The following is a 17,389-nucleotide window of genomic DNA, read 5'->3' on the forward strand; positions in this document are numbered from 1 at the left end:
CCCCCAGGGTCAGAGCTGGCAGAGTTAAACAGTTGAGATGTGGAGTTGGCAGAAACCTGGAGTGGCCACTGACTACAGAATGAAATACCTTGCTTTGCTAACCTCTTCCTGAAGAAAGTCAGACTTTCTCTTGGTTGCTGCTGAAATCCTCATTTTTTTTCCACAATGACTGGAAGCATTTGATAACACTTTTCCTTTACATCAATGACCAAGTGTCAAAGAGATGTGTGTAGTTGGTGCTGATTCATGAAATGATGCTGACATCCATGTTGTTAAAGTGAGAGGCCAGCTTAGAGTTGCTATGAGCAATTCCTACCATCCATGGGATCCCAGTTCAGTGTTCATTTTGGACCATGACATGGTTTCTTGTAATGTACTTTCTTTCATCCTTTATTTCTGAATTTTGTGACTGTTAAAATTTTTAGGCTGAAAGATGAAACTGCTCTTAATTTAAAAAATTGCCATCAACTCTAAATGAAAACTCTTGTCCTGATGTTTCCCATCAGACTGGGACAGGTTTTGGAATTGAGAACATTTTGCACAACAACCACAAACTGATATTTTAAAGGAGAAAGCTGTTGTTTATGAAAAGTAAACTATTTAAGACAAGAAGATTAAGTCTAACAAACTATCATTGTCCAAAATCATGGGCCAGAGGGTTGGATCTTTACAGATCAGTCTATCAGTCACCTACAGTGAAAAACACATCTTCTCAGGAGCAGCCCATTCTAAATCAATTCCTTACTGAAATTCCCTACTGATTATTTGTTCATTTCTAACCTGCCATTCCTCCATGTGGAAAAGACAATGATAATCAAGTTTCCAATCACACTGTGAGACCAACAATAGTCTTCAAGTTTTACTAAGTGTTTTTGTTTTTGTTTTTGTTTTTAATTTAGAAGGCAGAGCAGCTAGTGGCAATTTGTCTCTTGGAAGAAGAAGAAAAGCTCAGAAAAGGAAGCATAGAAAGGCAAATTCTAGTTGCTTAAACTTTCTGTGGGAAATGATCCCATAGTGAGGATATAAATCTATCTTGTGAAAGCTCAGATTTTGACAATATTTTGAGAGGGATGGAAATGCTCCTAGGTCAAGTGAAATGAGATACGAGGTTTACCAGATTATAGGATCATCTTGAGGAGACAAAGATAAAAATAAAAACAGATTCATAAAGCATTTAGCTAAATTCATGAATAAACCATCATTATTTATACTGGGAACATTGAGAGGCTTGTCTATAGTGGGTTGTGGTTGCTGCCAAAGAAGAGCAAAAGTCACAAAGTTCTTCACATATGCAGCCTCCTCTCCCCCCACCCTGCTCAACATCCTTTGCTTTGCATCCTCTGCACTCATATATAATTGTTATGAATATGCTAGGTAACAGAGGTAGAGAGAGAAAAGAATTGGTGTAGTCATGACAACACAACAAATGTCAGCTATTTCTCTACTTGTCCTTGATGTAGTGGCAGAAGCACATGCTCCAGCCTGTGTCACATTCACCTGCTCAGTCCTCTCAGCTAGTCCCGTTTCTGCCTGCTTTGCTCTGCTTCATGAATAATCATCAGATGAATGATGAAATCCAACTATAAAATGTTATGTCAATTACAGAGACGTTATAGGAGGCTAATTAGCTTAGGAAGTAAAAATGCTTTCCTCCTTTTTTCCTCTTAATTAGTTTTAATCAATCTGAACAACATCCCAAGGAAACATTTTCAGGGAGAATTAGAAAATGGTCATCAAGAGTGTGGCTCATCCTGCTCTCTAAATTCAAAAATTACTATGCAACAAGTGGGAGATGTCAAACATTGGGGTTTATTGATAATGAAAATAACAAAATGTAGGCTAAAGGGCTTCATGTGGTGGGGAAATACACTTAAAGCAAATGATGAAGCTGGATGCACATTCAGTTCTCATAGTGCTATTTGTGTCAAAAGATTAATTTTCCACTGGGGCAAAAATCTCCATTTGCAAGTCATTTTCTGTGTGCTGATAGAGATGAAATACTTCATAGTGCACAGGGACTAATGGTGTTCACTCAGAACTGTCTGAAGAAAAATACACCAGGGAAAAAAGAAAGAAAAAAAAAGTAGTGTCAGTGAGCTCAGGGTTAACAGTGGGTGAGGGGGCATGGTTTGGATTACAAAGACTTAGGTTTGTAATGTGTTTGTGGCACTTACTTTGAGAGAGTTCTAGGGGCTCAGTTCATTATCAGTAAGAGGAATGTGGAGAATCTACTCTGCTAGGCTAGCCTGAGAAGTGAGTGAGAAGATAGACTTGACACTTACTAAGTTTCTGGTGCAGAAGCCTAAGCTGCCCCAGTCATCTTCTTCTGATATGTACATTCCATGTTTAGTCTGTGGCATGGTCAGCACCCTGCTAGGTGATGGTTCTTTCAAACATCATTGCATTACACACACTATTAAATGGTTATTTTTCTGCAAAGCATGAGCTATTTGAATCTGACATTTATTTTGTTCAGTTGCCTTATGACTTGGATATAACATATGAACATTTTGATGTTGACACTATCACGTTTTGGAAGTGATTGATCATTTTTTTCTATCCTGATAAAGACATTCTCAAATGAACAAGGGCATATTATCTGCTTTGCCAAAAACTTCCCATTTTATATTGAATCAAGATGTAACTATTTTTAACTTTCACGCATTTCTCCCTTTCTACTCCCTGCCCCCACAAAAAAAAATGTAATACTTGTATGTGACAGTAGAGAACTTTCATCATATCCATGACTTCTCGCATGACTAAACACTACCTCAACATAAGCTGCCTGATATCTTACTTGAATTCTTAGAGAGAAACATGTTTCAAGGGGGAACTGATGAGTGAACTTCCCTTAAACTTTCTTCTTGAGGACAGTTATACTGCACATCACCTTTTCAAGATCCTTTTGGTTGTAAAAATATCCATATTCAGCCAGTAATCTTTCTAAATACTTAGACCATTGCCTGAACAAATAATTGTTCCCTAGTCTCTGATGAAAAGAGATTTTATTTTATTTACTCTTGTTATGTTAGAGATTAAACCCGGGGTTTATGCATGGTAGGTAAATGCTTGAACACTGAACTTTGTCTCCAGATCTAAACATGAATATAGTGTCCATTAATTATGTTTTCTGGCTGTTGTAACAAAAATAGCTGACAGAAGACAACTTAAAGAAGGATTTGAGATGGAGGGCATACAGTTCAAGGGATAAAATCCATCCTGGGGACAGCATGGTTGCAAGAGTTGTGTGGCAGCCAGTTACATTGCGCCAGCAGTCCTCAGGGAGCAGAGAAAGATGGATGCCAGTGCTGTTCGCCTTTCTCCTGTTTATGCAGCACAGAACCTCAGCCCATCAGTAATGCCACCACAGTCAAGACATTAAGAACTTCTCTGCACATTTCTAGGAAACTTCTCTGGAAACACCCTCATAAATACACTCAGAGCTATGTTTGTTTCCATGTTGATTCTAAATCAAGGCAAGCCGATAGTCAAGATTAACCACCATACAGTGGTTGTTTTGGTTTAGATTGGGTTGGGTTGGTTTATTATACTGGAGACTGAAGCATTGGTTTGGGCATGCTCAACAAGGCCCCCCTTCTGTTTCCTTAGATAACTTCCTAAAGGTTCCTTCTTATATTGTCATACCCTTTATGTCTCCTGTTCATTATGTGCCCATGAACTCCACAATTAAATGTTTTTCCTAAGGTACCTTTCCCTCATTTATTTTTTTCCAATTTTATTGTTGATATGCCTTTTCATATGATATTTATATGATATATACCTTTTTATTTTACATCTTTTTTTATATGATATTATTAGTTTTGAGGTTGGTCTTGGAAGATTCGGAGATATGAGCATCTCCCAATTGTAATTGGAGTTAAAAGGGAACAATTTTAAAGTCGTTTTCAGAACATTGGGAAAGTACTTTTAATATAAGGGTCTCCTGCAGTATGATGGGGTCACATTAGGTCTGACATTTTATCACATACATTTTTGGAACTCCAGCAGTAAATCTACCCTATACCACTTCTAATTCCTCATCATGGGCCAACATGGAGGTTGAAATCCATCAAACCTGTTTTAGAAATGAATTTCATGTATATGATGAGTTTTATTTTTAAGTTAAAGTTGCCTGAATGAACATACATTGTTGGACTTATATTACAGTTCAGCTGCTATTACAAATATTAGTCAAGAACTAAAATAAATAAATAAAACAGTAGATGCAAATTCACTAACAGATGATTACTATGTTCATTCTAGTTTACACTGACTTGGTTGTTTTGCTGGCTTGCTTGGTTTTCTAAAACAGCTGGGGTGAGTCATGGAGGCGGTTATCAATCATGTGTGTTCTCAGTGGCTTCCTCCAAGGGTTTCAGAAAGTCAAGTTCAGGCCCAGGAGGTATAAATTTTGCTTTTTCTTTCACTGAGTATTTGAATATCATCATTAAAATATACCTTGGAATTTTGAAGATTAAAATAGCATAACTAATGTTAAAATGGGCAGTGTCAATTATAGGAAGACTATATTCAAAATTATGATGAGATTTGGGGGAACAAGGCAATAGGCTCTTCCATGTAGAGAGGAAAAGATTGGGCTCCATTGCAACTCATCATGGAGACATGGGAATTTACAGGAAGGAGCAGAGTGAGGGTTGGTGGGTGGAAATTTACTAAGAGGAACCCCCAGACATAAACAAGATTCTGGCTAAACAGCAGGATTCTTGTTGGAGAGTGATTCAGGTGAGAAGACCTTGTTTAGAATGTGGGAGGAAGAGAAATCTTACCAGTTGTCACAGATAATCTAGACTAATCAGGTGGTGAGACTGAAGGCTTCTGGCTAAACTGACTCATCAGGTTCTTTGCTAAGCCTGGGTTTCCTGAGGAAGTGCACAGATGAATCCAGCGGAAGATGCTGAGGTATGACTAAAGTTTGGCTCACCCAAGAATCTTTGTCAATAAGGAACATAGGGTGTGGAAAAATGGAGACTTGATGGAGACAAAAATTAACAGCTAATAAAATTTCTGAAATCCTCATATTTTAGAAAATTACTTATTTGGTTTTACAATCATGGCTGTAGCACTCTTTTGAAAGAGTTAAAAGGGTCTGTGACAGCTCAGGTAAAGTATCAACAGGATAAATCCTCTGATAGCTTGGGGCTCAGACAGATTTATAATCAAGGGAGAGGCTTAAGGTTATATGAATTTAATATGATGAGTAAATATTATTGTACTGAAGATTTGGACTTTATCTTATTTCTCACTTGTAAAAGAAAGGTCACAATAATCTCCAAAATTCTTTTCTTTATCTTTCCAGGATAATTATCTGGAACATTTTCTTCCCTTCACTGCACTGTATAACCTTCTGGAAAATGTGTTTAAGTTCAAAGACATTTTATTGAACCTGAATAAATTACCTAAAACTCTTGTTATGCATTTCTGCCTGCCCATTTGCATCATGTGGATGAAGTTATAGGCATTAATAGTCTCATATAGAAGGGAATTAACTGTATCTTTGGCAGGTACATTTGATTAGGATATAATGTAAGCATTACAGGAACCTTGCATCCCAAAGTGTCTATAACCATATAGCTACACAGTAATAAGTTGTGCATTAATGTTAAATAAAGAACGTTTGGGGTCCAAATACCTTAGATGCTAAATATTTTCTTCATATTCCATATTTGCTATCATCTACTAATAGATATGAATAAGACCAAAAGTATTCAAGTCACATTCCGTAGCAGCATTCAAATCGCCACAGTCACTCTCCATTGAAATACTAGTTGAGTTCCCTGCTCACCCTCTGTCTTCTGAAATTGATAGGAAGCACAGGAGGGAAGTAAAGCATAGAAGCTGCTGTTGGCCCAGCTTCTTTGCCAGTGTGATCCTCCAACTTCCTTGATCAGATCTATGCCATTTTGTTAAACTTTCTCTGTCCACCAGGCCTATCCTGGGAGTTGGAGGAGGGAACCCAAACAGGAAACCTGAGATTCCAAAGAAGAGATAAAAGAATTACCCTTAAGTTTAGGGTTGTTTTTTTTTTTTTTTTTTTTTTTTAACCTTTGACCAATGCCTTGATCTGTGTAGTAAATGAACCTGGTGTATGTACTATTTGGGATGTTGTATTATTCTTATCAAAAGAAGATGCCATTGGTCTAATGTGCTTCCTCTATTTAAAGAAAACTACAGAGGAACTTCAGTATATATTTGAGTCTGAGTGAAAATTCAGTTGTAGTTTTTCTTTGATGCTAAAGACTTGTAGTTTGAAGATTATGCCTCTTGTATTCCAGACACCCAGGGAGCTCACTTAATACCTGTGTACTTGGGATCACAATGGAAAATCTAATGACTGAGATGGCTCTCTGCATCCCCATGTATTACCTAGACCTTCAAATATGCTGTGTGGAAAGGTTTTCAACTCTTTGGAAAAATACTTTTGTTGTTGTTGTTGTTGTTGTTGAATTGTTATGAAGGGCACACAAATGAAGTGTGCGAATGCTCAAAAATACTTCACATCCTTTAGACTTTCATTCCCAGCAAAGAGAAGATGAATTCAGTTGATTATTCTGAATTGCATTATGTTTTAAAAAGGCAAAGGTAATGAGGACCTCTGTACAACTGTGGCCTAATCAGAATAATTAGATGTTAGATCAGATCGCCTTGATGAGTGGCAATTCTGGAAAGAGGTCCTCTGTGGAAATATGCTGGAAGCTGGGTGGCCTACAGTGGGGTGGCTGGGGAGACAGCAGGGAATATAGGTCAATGCTCTTGTCTGCAGAGAAGCAGAGAAAGCCTGCTTGGGTTGCAATCGTAGTATTAGAGGTATTGGAAACAGAGCAGGAGAGGTCACTCCAGAAGGCTGCCCAAGATATACCTTGGGATTACTAAAGCAAGTAATAACTCCCAAATGTCAAAGTGGCTGTAAGACCCAGAGGCTGGGATACAGCGTGAGCGTTCACATATGAGTTTGGGGAATTGAGTATAAGAAAGAAGGAAGAGGGGCTTCCCTGAAGATCCCAGGGGAATCTTATGTTTTAGAGTTGCTCTGTTTACTGGGCATAGAGATGAGAGGTAAGAGCTGGACCTCGGGACCATGACAGACAGTGATTGATCACACTTTTCAATTTTCCTACTTCCTACCTCTTACACCTCACCCTTTTGCCAACTCCCTTCTCTCTCCCAACTTCTCTGGCAAACTTATGCTCTCTGTTCTCTCTGGCAAAGGTGAGGTCAGAAGCGAGTGACATTGTGCTGGCTCTCATTAACAGTATTTATATTTTAATAATATTATGGGCTAAGGCAATTAAATGATTTATGGAACTAGTCATGAATTGTAGATTTTTCAGGCATCAAAAAAGTTGGAGGGACGGGCATTTAACTTCTCACTTTTTGTCCGATCTTACCAAATGCAACTCCTTCTAATTGTATACACACAATGTATTAATTTACTCAGCAAACCTTTGTAACATGCCCACTAATACGTGCCAGGTACAATTCTTAGTACTTGCAAAACAACTACAGAGTGAAGGTCAAGTCCTTCAATAGGCCGATAACTCTAAAGCAGAGAAAAACGGCAGGTCCACTGTGCATGGATGATGGGGCAGCTGTAAGCTCAAAAAGGGGACTGAGAAGGGAAAGGGGGGGTTGTCTGAACAAACAAAGGCTTGAGGCAGCAATAGACCTGATGCTTGAAGAACTACTAATGATAAAGTTTTTCTTTCTTTCTTTCTTTCTTTTTTTTTTTTTTTTTTTCCTGAGTCAGAGTTTCTCTGTGTAACTTTGCGCCTTTCCTGGAACTCACTCTGTAGCCCAGGCTGGCCTCGAACTCACAGAGATCCACCTGGCTCTGCCTCCCGAGTGCTGGGATTAAAGGCATGCGCCACCACCACCCGGCCCTGATAAACAATTATAACCTGAATGTAGAGTAGCAGGGAAGAGAAGACTGATGGGGAGACATGAGGCTGAGGAAACCCCGTAGACCCGAAACCATCTGTGAAATATTAGCATCTGAAGAAATAAGTAAGATTTAAAGTGGAGTGATGACATGATAAGAATTGTGTTTTAGAAAACCAAACCAAACCCAAACCCCACATTCCATTGCATGGTGGAGAGAAAGGATGGGACTGAGTAAAGGCAAGCAGCCAGGGGAGGCCGAAAAAGAGACTCCTGGAGCAGTTCCCAGGAAACTAATGAAGGCAGAAGTCGCCGCACAAGCAGGAGGGCACCAGTGGGGGGAAAAATAATGACTCGCCCAGGATCCCCTGTTGAAATCCCTCACAGAGCTCCAAGTTAATAAACAACCGTGTTCTCTCAGATACTGCCTAGCCAACGCTGCGGATTATACAAATAAAGAGAAAAGATAGTGATACAATTTAATTGTGAATTCCTAGCATGCCTAATTTTCTCCAGTGTAATCCAAGTCCATACTGTGACACATGAATTATTTAAAATACATGCACTTTTCCTGTAGTGTACAGATTTATGGTTCGATACGGCAGAGTCTGATGCTAAACATATGTGCACATTAATTTTTGAAAACCAGGAAACTAGAGAATCACTATTTCCTGCAGCAACTTCTACCAGAAACTTTTTTAAAAAGTAATATCACATACCAGAAATCTCAAGGGAACGGATAAACGTGAATTTCAAGGAATGGAATTGTGGTCACCCAAACAAGATAACTTCCTTATAGTTTTTCCCTGTGTGTCTCTAATCCAATAGACTGAGTGACTGACAGAGGACCCGTTTACACACACCCAAGTTTCTTTTGCCCCTTAGACCCCAAACATAAATCTTGTTTCTCTAATAAAGACATTTAGGGCAGAAAGTTATGATAGTATCGTCAATATCTTAAAGTTAGATGTGCCAAAACATTGGAAGACATCCATCTTCCCTGTCCCCGTGATTTCCTATTTTCCCCATGGGGATGTGGCTTGTGTTTTCTTTGAAATTTTCAATAAAAGATAAGAAAATAATTTCTTTTGTATCATCAGCTTTTCCCACTGAACTCCGGCTACGTGGACTGGCAGAGACAATTAAACCAAGCCTTCACTTGGTTTAGGTGGACATTGTTATTGCCACATTTGTCCCTTTTCTGACAAATTGCATTATGCTTCTGCCCTCAGAGCCATTAGGAAGTCCAGAGGGAGCAGGTGGTGATGAGGAGGGGCTGATCGCACATTTGTCAACCCCGAGGCAAAGCCAGGCAAAGTCTCGAACTCCCTTTGATTTCGTATACTGGCTGGAGGGATGGGGCCTGACCCAGGGTGGGATACTTATTTGAGTGCTGTCATTTGCCTCTAAGCAGAAGGCCATGGTCTGTAGTGTTCAGAGGGAATGCAGTGCCCCAGATCTGCTCAATAATTGCCCTGATTTCTGCCTAAGGCTTGACTTTCTTCTAGCTAAACATTGTTTCCCTTAACACTCTCCCCCATCGCTAACAAAGTGGCTCTTTCATTCCACCCTGGGCGGTACAGCATCTTTCACCCTGTGCATCAGCTCTGAGGCTGATTTAGCATCACAGACTTCCTTTGTGACCATCTCTGTAGTCATTGCTCCTCTGTCCCCTCCTCCCTCTGAGCTTAAAAAAAGAAGGGGATTTGAGTTAATGCTGAAGCATCTGCTGAACTCTAAAGGATGCTATAATGAATGCACAAGAAAGAGAGACACAGGTAGTCCTTGGATGGAATCTGTTGGTTCTCTCTCTCCCTCCCTCCTGCCCTCCCTCTCTCCCTCCTCCCCCTCCCTCTCCCCCTCTCTCTTTCTCTTTTTGATTCAATATCCTAATAGGAAGGGTCATACAATTGGAATGGTAGAGACAGTGTGGCTCAGAGAGGCCAGAGTACATCAGCCTAGAGAAGAGAGACTAATTACCCGAGAGCTGTGATTCTCAACCTGTGGATCACAACCCTTTTAAGGATCAAATGACCCTTCAACAGGGATTGCATATCAGATATTTATGATTCATAACAGTAACAACATTACAATTATGAAGTAGCAATGAAATAGTTTTATAGTTGGGGGGGTCACAACATCATGCAGAACTGTATTAAAGGGTCTCAGTATTAGGAAGGCTGAAGACCACTGATGTAGAGAAAAAGTCATGGTATCTGCCAAGGAGAGGCAGTAATCTCCACCTAACAGGCTGGAGTATAGCTAAAAGACTATACAATACATAGGTAAGATACTATACAATAGTGAATCAAGAGTCCCATGCATTTCTATTATTATTATTATTCTGCCACATACAAGGAGGATCTTGTGCTTTAAGAGAGTAGAGCCTCGAAAGAGCTTAGAGATGGGTCCAGAACATGTTCTAGTTGTCATCCTAGCTGTAAGGCTTTCTTTTACCAGACCAAATTTAGATGCAGGCAGGAAACAAAACCACAGCCTTGAGGGGTAAGTGAGGGATGAGGAAGCCAGAACCTCAAAGAAGCCAAAGTATAAATGGGGTATGTGGGAGTATTATTGGCTACCACGAAGAGCTAAATAGCCTGTGGTAGAGAATAATGGTTAATGGGTAGGCATGGCTCATTATGTTTGACTAGTCAAGGACAGCTTTACAAGATCATGATGTTACATCATCAAGATTCCTCCATCTAGAATCTCTCTTCAACAGCAGATGACTGTGCTCATTTTCACTGACCTATGTAGTTTGTCTTTTAATTTTCCTCAATTGGAGAATATGCAAAGAGAAAAACTATTGTGTATGTAATTGTAAGCTTTTACAAAATATGTATTTCATTCATCAGAGACATAGCAACAACCATTTGGAAAATAAAATTATAAATCTTGTTACTTTTTGCAGAAAAAGCTGCATTTGCTTTTGAATTAAAAATTAATACACTGATGCCAGGAGTAATGGATTATACCTATAATACTACTACTAAGGAAGGTGAGGCAGGAGAATTGTCATGAGTTTCAGGACAGCCTGAGCTACATAGGAAGTACATTCACCAGTTTAGGAGTCTTTGTTTATACTAGGATATGAACTGAATGGGGAGTGAGAGGATTCTTATTTAGCCCTGTGTGTCAAAAGCTTAACAGAGACAGAGATGACAATATTCATGAGTCTGTCCCTGGAATGACAGTAGTAAGGTCTGTTAGCCTCCTAATTAGTGTCTAAGGTTCAACTAATTTGGCAGATAGGAAAGTTCTGGCCAAGCAAAACATCATAAAAATAAAGTATTAATAGTGGCTTGAAATAAGGGTCCCTGATAAGCTAGGATACAGTTGAGTTGTTCGAAAAGTACTCATTTACCATGCTACCTACCTCCCCTGTGTCTTCCAGGACTAGAGTCCTAACAAATACCTCTGGCATCAGTTATGAGCTTGTGCCCATATCTCTAAATGCTGTGAGTGTGAGTCTCAAAGTTAGAGGCTCAAAGTGCAAAAAGCTCTCTGTAGCAGGAATCTTAAAAGTTTTTATTAATAAAATCAAACCCGAGGCCAGTTATTGGGGTCAATGCTGGTAGATCAGAGAGACAGAACAAGCCACAGCTATCTCACCTTGCCATTTCCTCAGCTGATCCTGTTTCCTCAGACTGGAAGCCTCTGAGTCCTTATCCAGAATGAATCTCAGCTGAACTGTGTTGCTACAAAGCCTGAAAGCTTAACCAGCCAAATGCTTAACCAGCCAAATGCTTAACCAGCCAAATGCTTAACCAGCCAAATGCTTAACCAGCCAAATGCTTCTAGTTTCTGGTCCTCACACCTTATATATCTTTCTGCTTTCTACCACCACTCTCTGGGATTAAAGGCTGGCTTTCTGGGATTAAAGGCGTGTGTCACCATGCTTGGCTGTTTCCAATGTGGCCTTGAACTCACAGAGATCCAGAGGGATTTCTGTCTCTGGAATGCTAGGATTAAAGACGTGTGCTATCACTGCCTAACTAGTGACTTTTCTGTTCTCTGACCCCAGATAAGTTTATTAAGGTACACGATATTTTGGGGAACACAATACCACCACAGCTCTCCTCAGCCCTCTTAGCTCCAGAGAGACTCCACTATGGAGAGAGACCTTCTAAAGTGCCAGAGATGAGGATTGCTCTCTCCTTATAGTTGACAAACAATGAGTATTTTTCCAATGTTCTTTCCTCTTTTTATTTCCTTTTAATGGGTACCTGCACATATTCTCTGCTCTCTCATACATAATGCAATCGCAGGAACACATCTGCATGATATTTTGTATTGTAAATACACCAGTGCACTAAGCATTAATATTTTTGTGATGTTAAATAGCCAAACCCAGTTTTTTTTTTCCTTACAAAACCACTCAGTGTTCAATTAGAATATTTTAAATATTAGCCGGGCGGTGGTGGCGCACGCCTTTAATCCCAGCACTCGGGAGGCAGAGGCAGGCGGATCTCTGTGAGTTCGAGGCCAGCCTGGGCTACCAAGTGAGTTCCAGGAAAGGCGCAAAGCTACACAGAGAAACCCTGTCTCGAAAAACCAAAAAAAAAAAAAAAAAAAAAAAAAAAAAAAAAAAAAAAAAGAATATTTTAAATATTATCTCTGCTGCTTTTGGGTAACGAGTACTTTTTCATAGAGAGAGTCAAAATCTCTCTAGAAAGCTTACATGAAGGAGGTCTGCAATTTCAAAGTTTCTATAATTCATCCTGTCTTTTGATATCTTCAGTTAGAGAGTCTGGCCCCAGAAGCAAGAGCAATAATTAAAGCAGACTGAAAGCATACACGTGATGCAGAATCAAAAAGGGAGGCTACAGGCAGGAGTGCTTAATGTCTCATAAACACAATTTCAGGATTTCCTTCAGCAGTCCAGAAGCATTTTATTCTATGATGTTCCACAAATACTTGTACTTCATTAAAACACATAATGAATTTGATGAATAGGAGCAGTCTATGACAAGGAAATAATTCTGTTGGATTTTATATTCAGTATTATATATTTACTGTGAAGTATTTATAGGTATCATTCACAAATTTGTCATAAACATTTAATAATAAATTAGCAAGTAGATACATTGTCTTTCACTTACAGATTAATTAAATGCATAATGCAATTTGACCATAACAGCAAAATGTGACAGTTTTCAAGGTCAAACAATTCCTTAGTTACTATGGTTTAATTCCTGAATCAAACCTTTTTAACTCTTAGTTATTCCCTTTGATTTTATCTATTAATTTCTAAGTAAGGTATCTCCTTGTTATTATTAATGTTTTCAGTCATCTATGATTAACCTTCAAGCATTGCAGTTTGGCTTTGTTTTAACCCCTTTCCTTTCCACAACTTCTCGCCCTGCTCTTTAATAAAACATAACACTTTGTAGTTAAGTCAGGATTATTTACAGCTGTCTAGTTATTAAACATTAATCACAGATGGGTTATCTCATCAGATGAACTAATGTTATCATTTTTATGTTTATTTAAGTTAACAGTTTGACCCTCTCCACTTGTGTCCACTCTCTTCCGCTCCGAATGCTACTCCTAGTCTGGAACCTGGGGAATGGCCAAAGGCATCAGCCACTCCAGCTTTCTTTGTGGGTAATCCCTTTCAAGCCCTCAGCCTTAAGTTCTAGCTCCAACATTGTTAGTTGCCCACAAACTTGTTGCAGTTTTGCTTAGCTGCCTGCCTTTTGGAACACCACAGGTCCCATTTTATGTTTCATTTTGCAATGTTGGTAGAGCCCTTTAGTGCCTTCTTCAAAAAGAATGAGTGTGGAAGGTAAAATTTTAGTACTCTTATTTGTCACAAATACAAATATTCTCTTTGTATAGTTCATTTTTGCTGTCTTGAATGTGAAGTTCTAGGAAAAGTTTTGTTATCTAAAAACTTACTTTAGTAAAACCTTCAGTAATTCATAGCCTTATTTCCATGATTTTACAACTCTTACCGTTACTGTCTAGACCGCTCTCCCCCTTTTTGTTCTAATCCATTTGTAACTTTTCTGTCTCACTGGAATTTGGGGTTTTAGGAACAAGATATGGCCATTGAAATATATCCAACAAATTATATAATTCTATACCTCCTTCACAAATCCTCTGTTTTGCCCATTTGGTATATGTATGGTAATTTTTTCAATTGTAACAATTAAATTAAGATTTAATTCTTAAAGAGCAAATACTTACACTTTTAGATGGGCATCTTTCAAAATAATAAATTTGTTAAAAGTATAGTTTGAAATTACCCAGCTTTTGAAATTTCTAGATTTTTAGTCTATTGTTTACAAACCTTACTATTTTAATTTGACTTTTATTCTTGGTATTTGAGTTGTTTAAGCTACAAATTATTCTCAGAAATTTAAATGGAGAACTAATGAAAATTAAACGTTTATGAAGTGGGGTGACCTAAGGAACTGAGAGCCAAACAAAAAAAAAAAAATCAAGGATTATGGCCTGTTTTTTGTTACGTAACCTTTTTTTCCCCACATTCTGTTAAATTTGGGCTTCGTGGTTCATATCTGCCCTAGCTGCATCTCATGCTAAGCCACATCTACACTGCAGTTGTTAGATTTCATTCGAGAGAAATGAGATTCAGGGAATCAAACAGTAACTTTTCAGCTGATGCCATGGACTGTGACATCCCTGCCACAGTATCTGTGGTTCACAGCACTGCCTCCAATAATCTGGTATACAATGGGCGCGTTGACAACAGATGTCATGTCTCCCCAAACTAACATGAGGCATTGTAGTATCCTTTACTGATGGGGGCTGACCACGGGGGGCGGGGGGCAGAAACAAGTAAATAAGACATTACTTTTTTTGTAATGGAAATGTATTTAAAATGCCAGTTATTGAGGTTTTAAAAACAATGGAATCACAACTTGACTAGCAGGAAGGTGGGCTGTTTCTGCTTTCTCAGTCCTTTAAATGAAGGCAGTAGTCTCCTCTCTTTGCTAGTGTGGATGAAACTTCCTAATGTTTGCTTTTCTTTGTTTTAACAAAGAAACTCAGTATTGGGTCCCAGGCCTCTGGAAAGAAAAGGAACCAATAATAGTTTTGTGATCATTTTGTATGGTTTTGTAACCTTCTAAGGCTAGCCTTTGATAGTCATTTCCATTTTGCCATGATTTATAGTTTGCTCTGAGTAAATATGCCTCAGTATAACCATAAATAAATTTCACTTTCAATCAAATATTAAAAGATGATAGTAATGATAGTGAGCAAAAACATCAGCAGCTAGGAACCTGGTGAAATCCCGTGGTGAAGCTATCATGATTTTGATGAATCGCCTGATGGTAACCTGTCATTGAATCCACTGAGGGGCACTGGGTTGAGGGAAAAGAGGAACTCTGCCCAGAACTGATGACACCCTATGAGATCATCAAGGCTAATAATGCCTGTCGATGCTCATTTGGTAACTGAGAAAAGCCGCATCCCAGAAAACTTATAAGGCCCATCATCACATGGTTAAATAATATCTGCCAAGAACCACTGCAATCCTTTGAGTTTCACTTAGAACCTGGAGGGACTGTGTTGTCACATTAAATTATTATGGTTTTACAGTACCATTTTCCTCACTTTATTATGGTTTTGAGAAGAGGTAAGGTTATCATAGATTCTGATATTATTTACATGCAGTACATTTATAAATGAAAAAATGTTCAACCAGGTGTGCACTTGATTTCAACTCATTCTCATAAATGCCAGAGCCTAATAACACAAATGATATTTTTAAGTCTAATATACTTTTCAAAGTTATCTCCAAAAGTTTTTACTTGCTTTTGTTAGATCTAAGTAGCATATAAGGTATGGCCAGACTCCCTCCAGAAGATGCTCTAAAGATGAGCAGACATTGTAAATTATTTAAGAACTGTATATAGTTGCATTATTAATGTCTATTTTCTCACTGATGGTATAAAAGTAATTCTTAAAGAAAAATGGAGAGAATGTTTATATGCCCTTTGCTTCCCCCTCCCCACAGTCCTTCAGAGTTCATCGACTCTTCATCAATTTAATTATTGTGTTATAGCTGTCTAATGTACTTGCCACACAGGAGGCTAAGTAGTTTCCTTCCCCCAAGGTAGTTTTCTATTGCTGGAAAGCGATCCATCTGTGAGTCACGCTGGCCTCTTTGGAAATTTTCTCCCATTGATTTCTCTACTAGAAAGATTTTTAAAAGATGATTCAAAAAAACATAACATACCTGTGTTTCTTTCATTAAATTTAAGATTGTGATGCTCTTTCTTCACATCCTCTGGAACATATAATTAATTTATACTCATCAAGTCTAAAATACATTTTAAGTGCCATACAATGTATTTTAAAGAGCTGGTATCAACCACATAAAAGAGCAAATCACTAAAAACACACAGTGTCTTTATGATCACAGAACAAATGCTTTAAACTTATTTTAGATTAGTTGGCCAATTTAGAAAAAATTGGAACAATCTCTTAAGGGTCTCTTTACAAATTATTGTCAAGGAAGTAGGGTTTCCTGTGGATTTGAAAGTTGGAGTTAAAGCAAAGGTCTTGAAACAAGAGATTAAAAAGAACCCCAGAAGACAGCACTGACAATTTAGAATGTGATGCACCGTAGACTGAGAAGAGGTGATCCATAAAAGTAGTGGCTGGGCTACACCTGAATCATAATGCAGAAAGTATCTATTTTCTTTCCATAATAAAGAATCATGGTCAAAATATCTTCACAGTCTCCCAAAGGGGAGCAAGCTTTTGAAATGTAGTAGAAGTAAAATAAAAATTAGCAAATACTAATCGAGTACTATTGACTTGCCTGCACAAAAACTTTCAGCAGCTCCCTGACATAGGTCAAATTATTTGACTCCTGTTCACCTCCACACTGAACTAAAGTGTGAGTCTAGACTCTAAAGCTCAGCTGGGTTCCCACTGCCCTAACTTATAAAAAAGAACACTCAAAATTGCCCTACTGGAATATTTTTGTAGAGCATTCTTCCTCAAATGTTCTTCTTCTTGCAGAACCTGCCCCCAAAGTCTCTGCTGTTGAAAATACTATTAGCATCACAAACTTATTTCAAATCCTTATTCACATATTTCTTCCACATCCTCCCAATCATATACTGTATTTCTAAATATTTAATTTAATTTATTATTATTAGGCATGTGCACATGATGGGTCTTCCTGCTACGCATGCATGTGGATGTCTTAAGACACCTTTGTGGAGCTGCTTTTCTTCTTCTATCTTTATGTTGGTTCTGGAGACCAAACTCGGGTTGCATGTCAAGCAGTGCCTGCTGAGCCATTTCACTGACACCAGATCTTTTACACTTTTTCATGATTTTTAGTGTCTACCACACACACTGTCTTATTCCACTTAGTAATTATTGAGCATGCCTCATTCTCTCTCTCCCTGGGATTGATATGTTCTTGAAGTCCCCTGGAATGCAGAAGTAATTCACGCTCATCAAGTCTGAAATATACCCTAAATACCTTACAGTATGGTTTCAA

The 17,389-nt window shown here is 38.5% G+C and overlaps 1 protein-coding gene across 4 annotated transcripts in view; it reads left to right on the forward strand.

Moving 5' to 3' along the window:
* Positions 1-17,389, forward strand: part of Unc5c (unc-5 netrin receptor C) — a 359,603-nt gene that overhangs the window by 123,073 nt on the left and 219,141 nt on the right. Inside the window, exon 1 of one of the 4 annotated variants that reach the window (XM_076575063.1) lies at positions 9,581-9,674. The exons of 2 other annotated variants lie outside the window; for them this stretch is intronic. In XM_076575063.1, the coding sequence (XP_076431178.1) occupies positions 9,611-9,674 (64 nt within the window). In that variant the 5' untranslated portion in view covers positions 9,581-9,610. Of the gene's footprint in view, positions 1-9,580; positions 9,675-17,389 lie in introns of those variants that run through there. One more of the 4 variants, XM_042280012.2, reaches the window with a different exon arrangement.

The sequence above is a fragment of the Peromyscus maniculatus genome, chromosome 6, assembly GCF_049852395.1.
Source record: "Peromyscus maniculatus bairdii isolate BWxNUB_F1_BW_parent chromosome 6, HU_Pman_BW_mat_3.1, whole genome shotgun sequence".
Classification (NCBI taxonomy): Eukaryota; Metazoa; Chordata; class Mammalia; order Rodentia; family Cricetidae; genus Peromyscus; species Peromyscus maniculatus.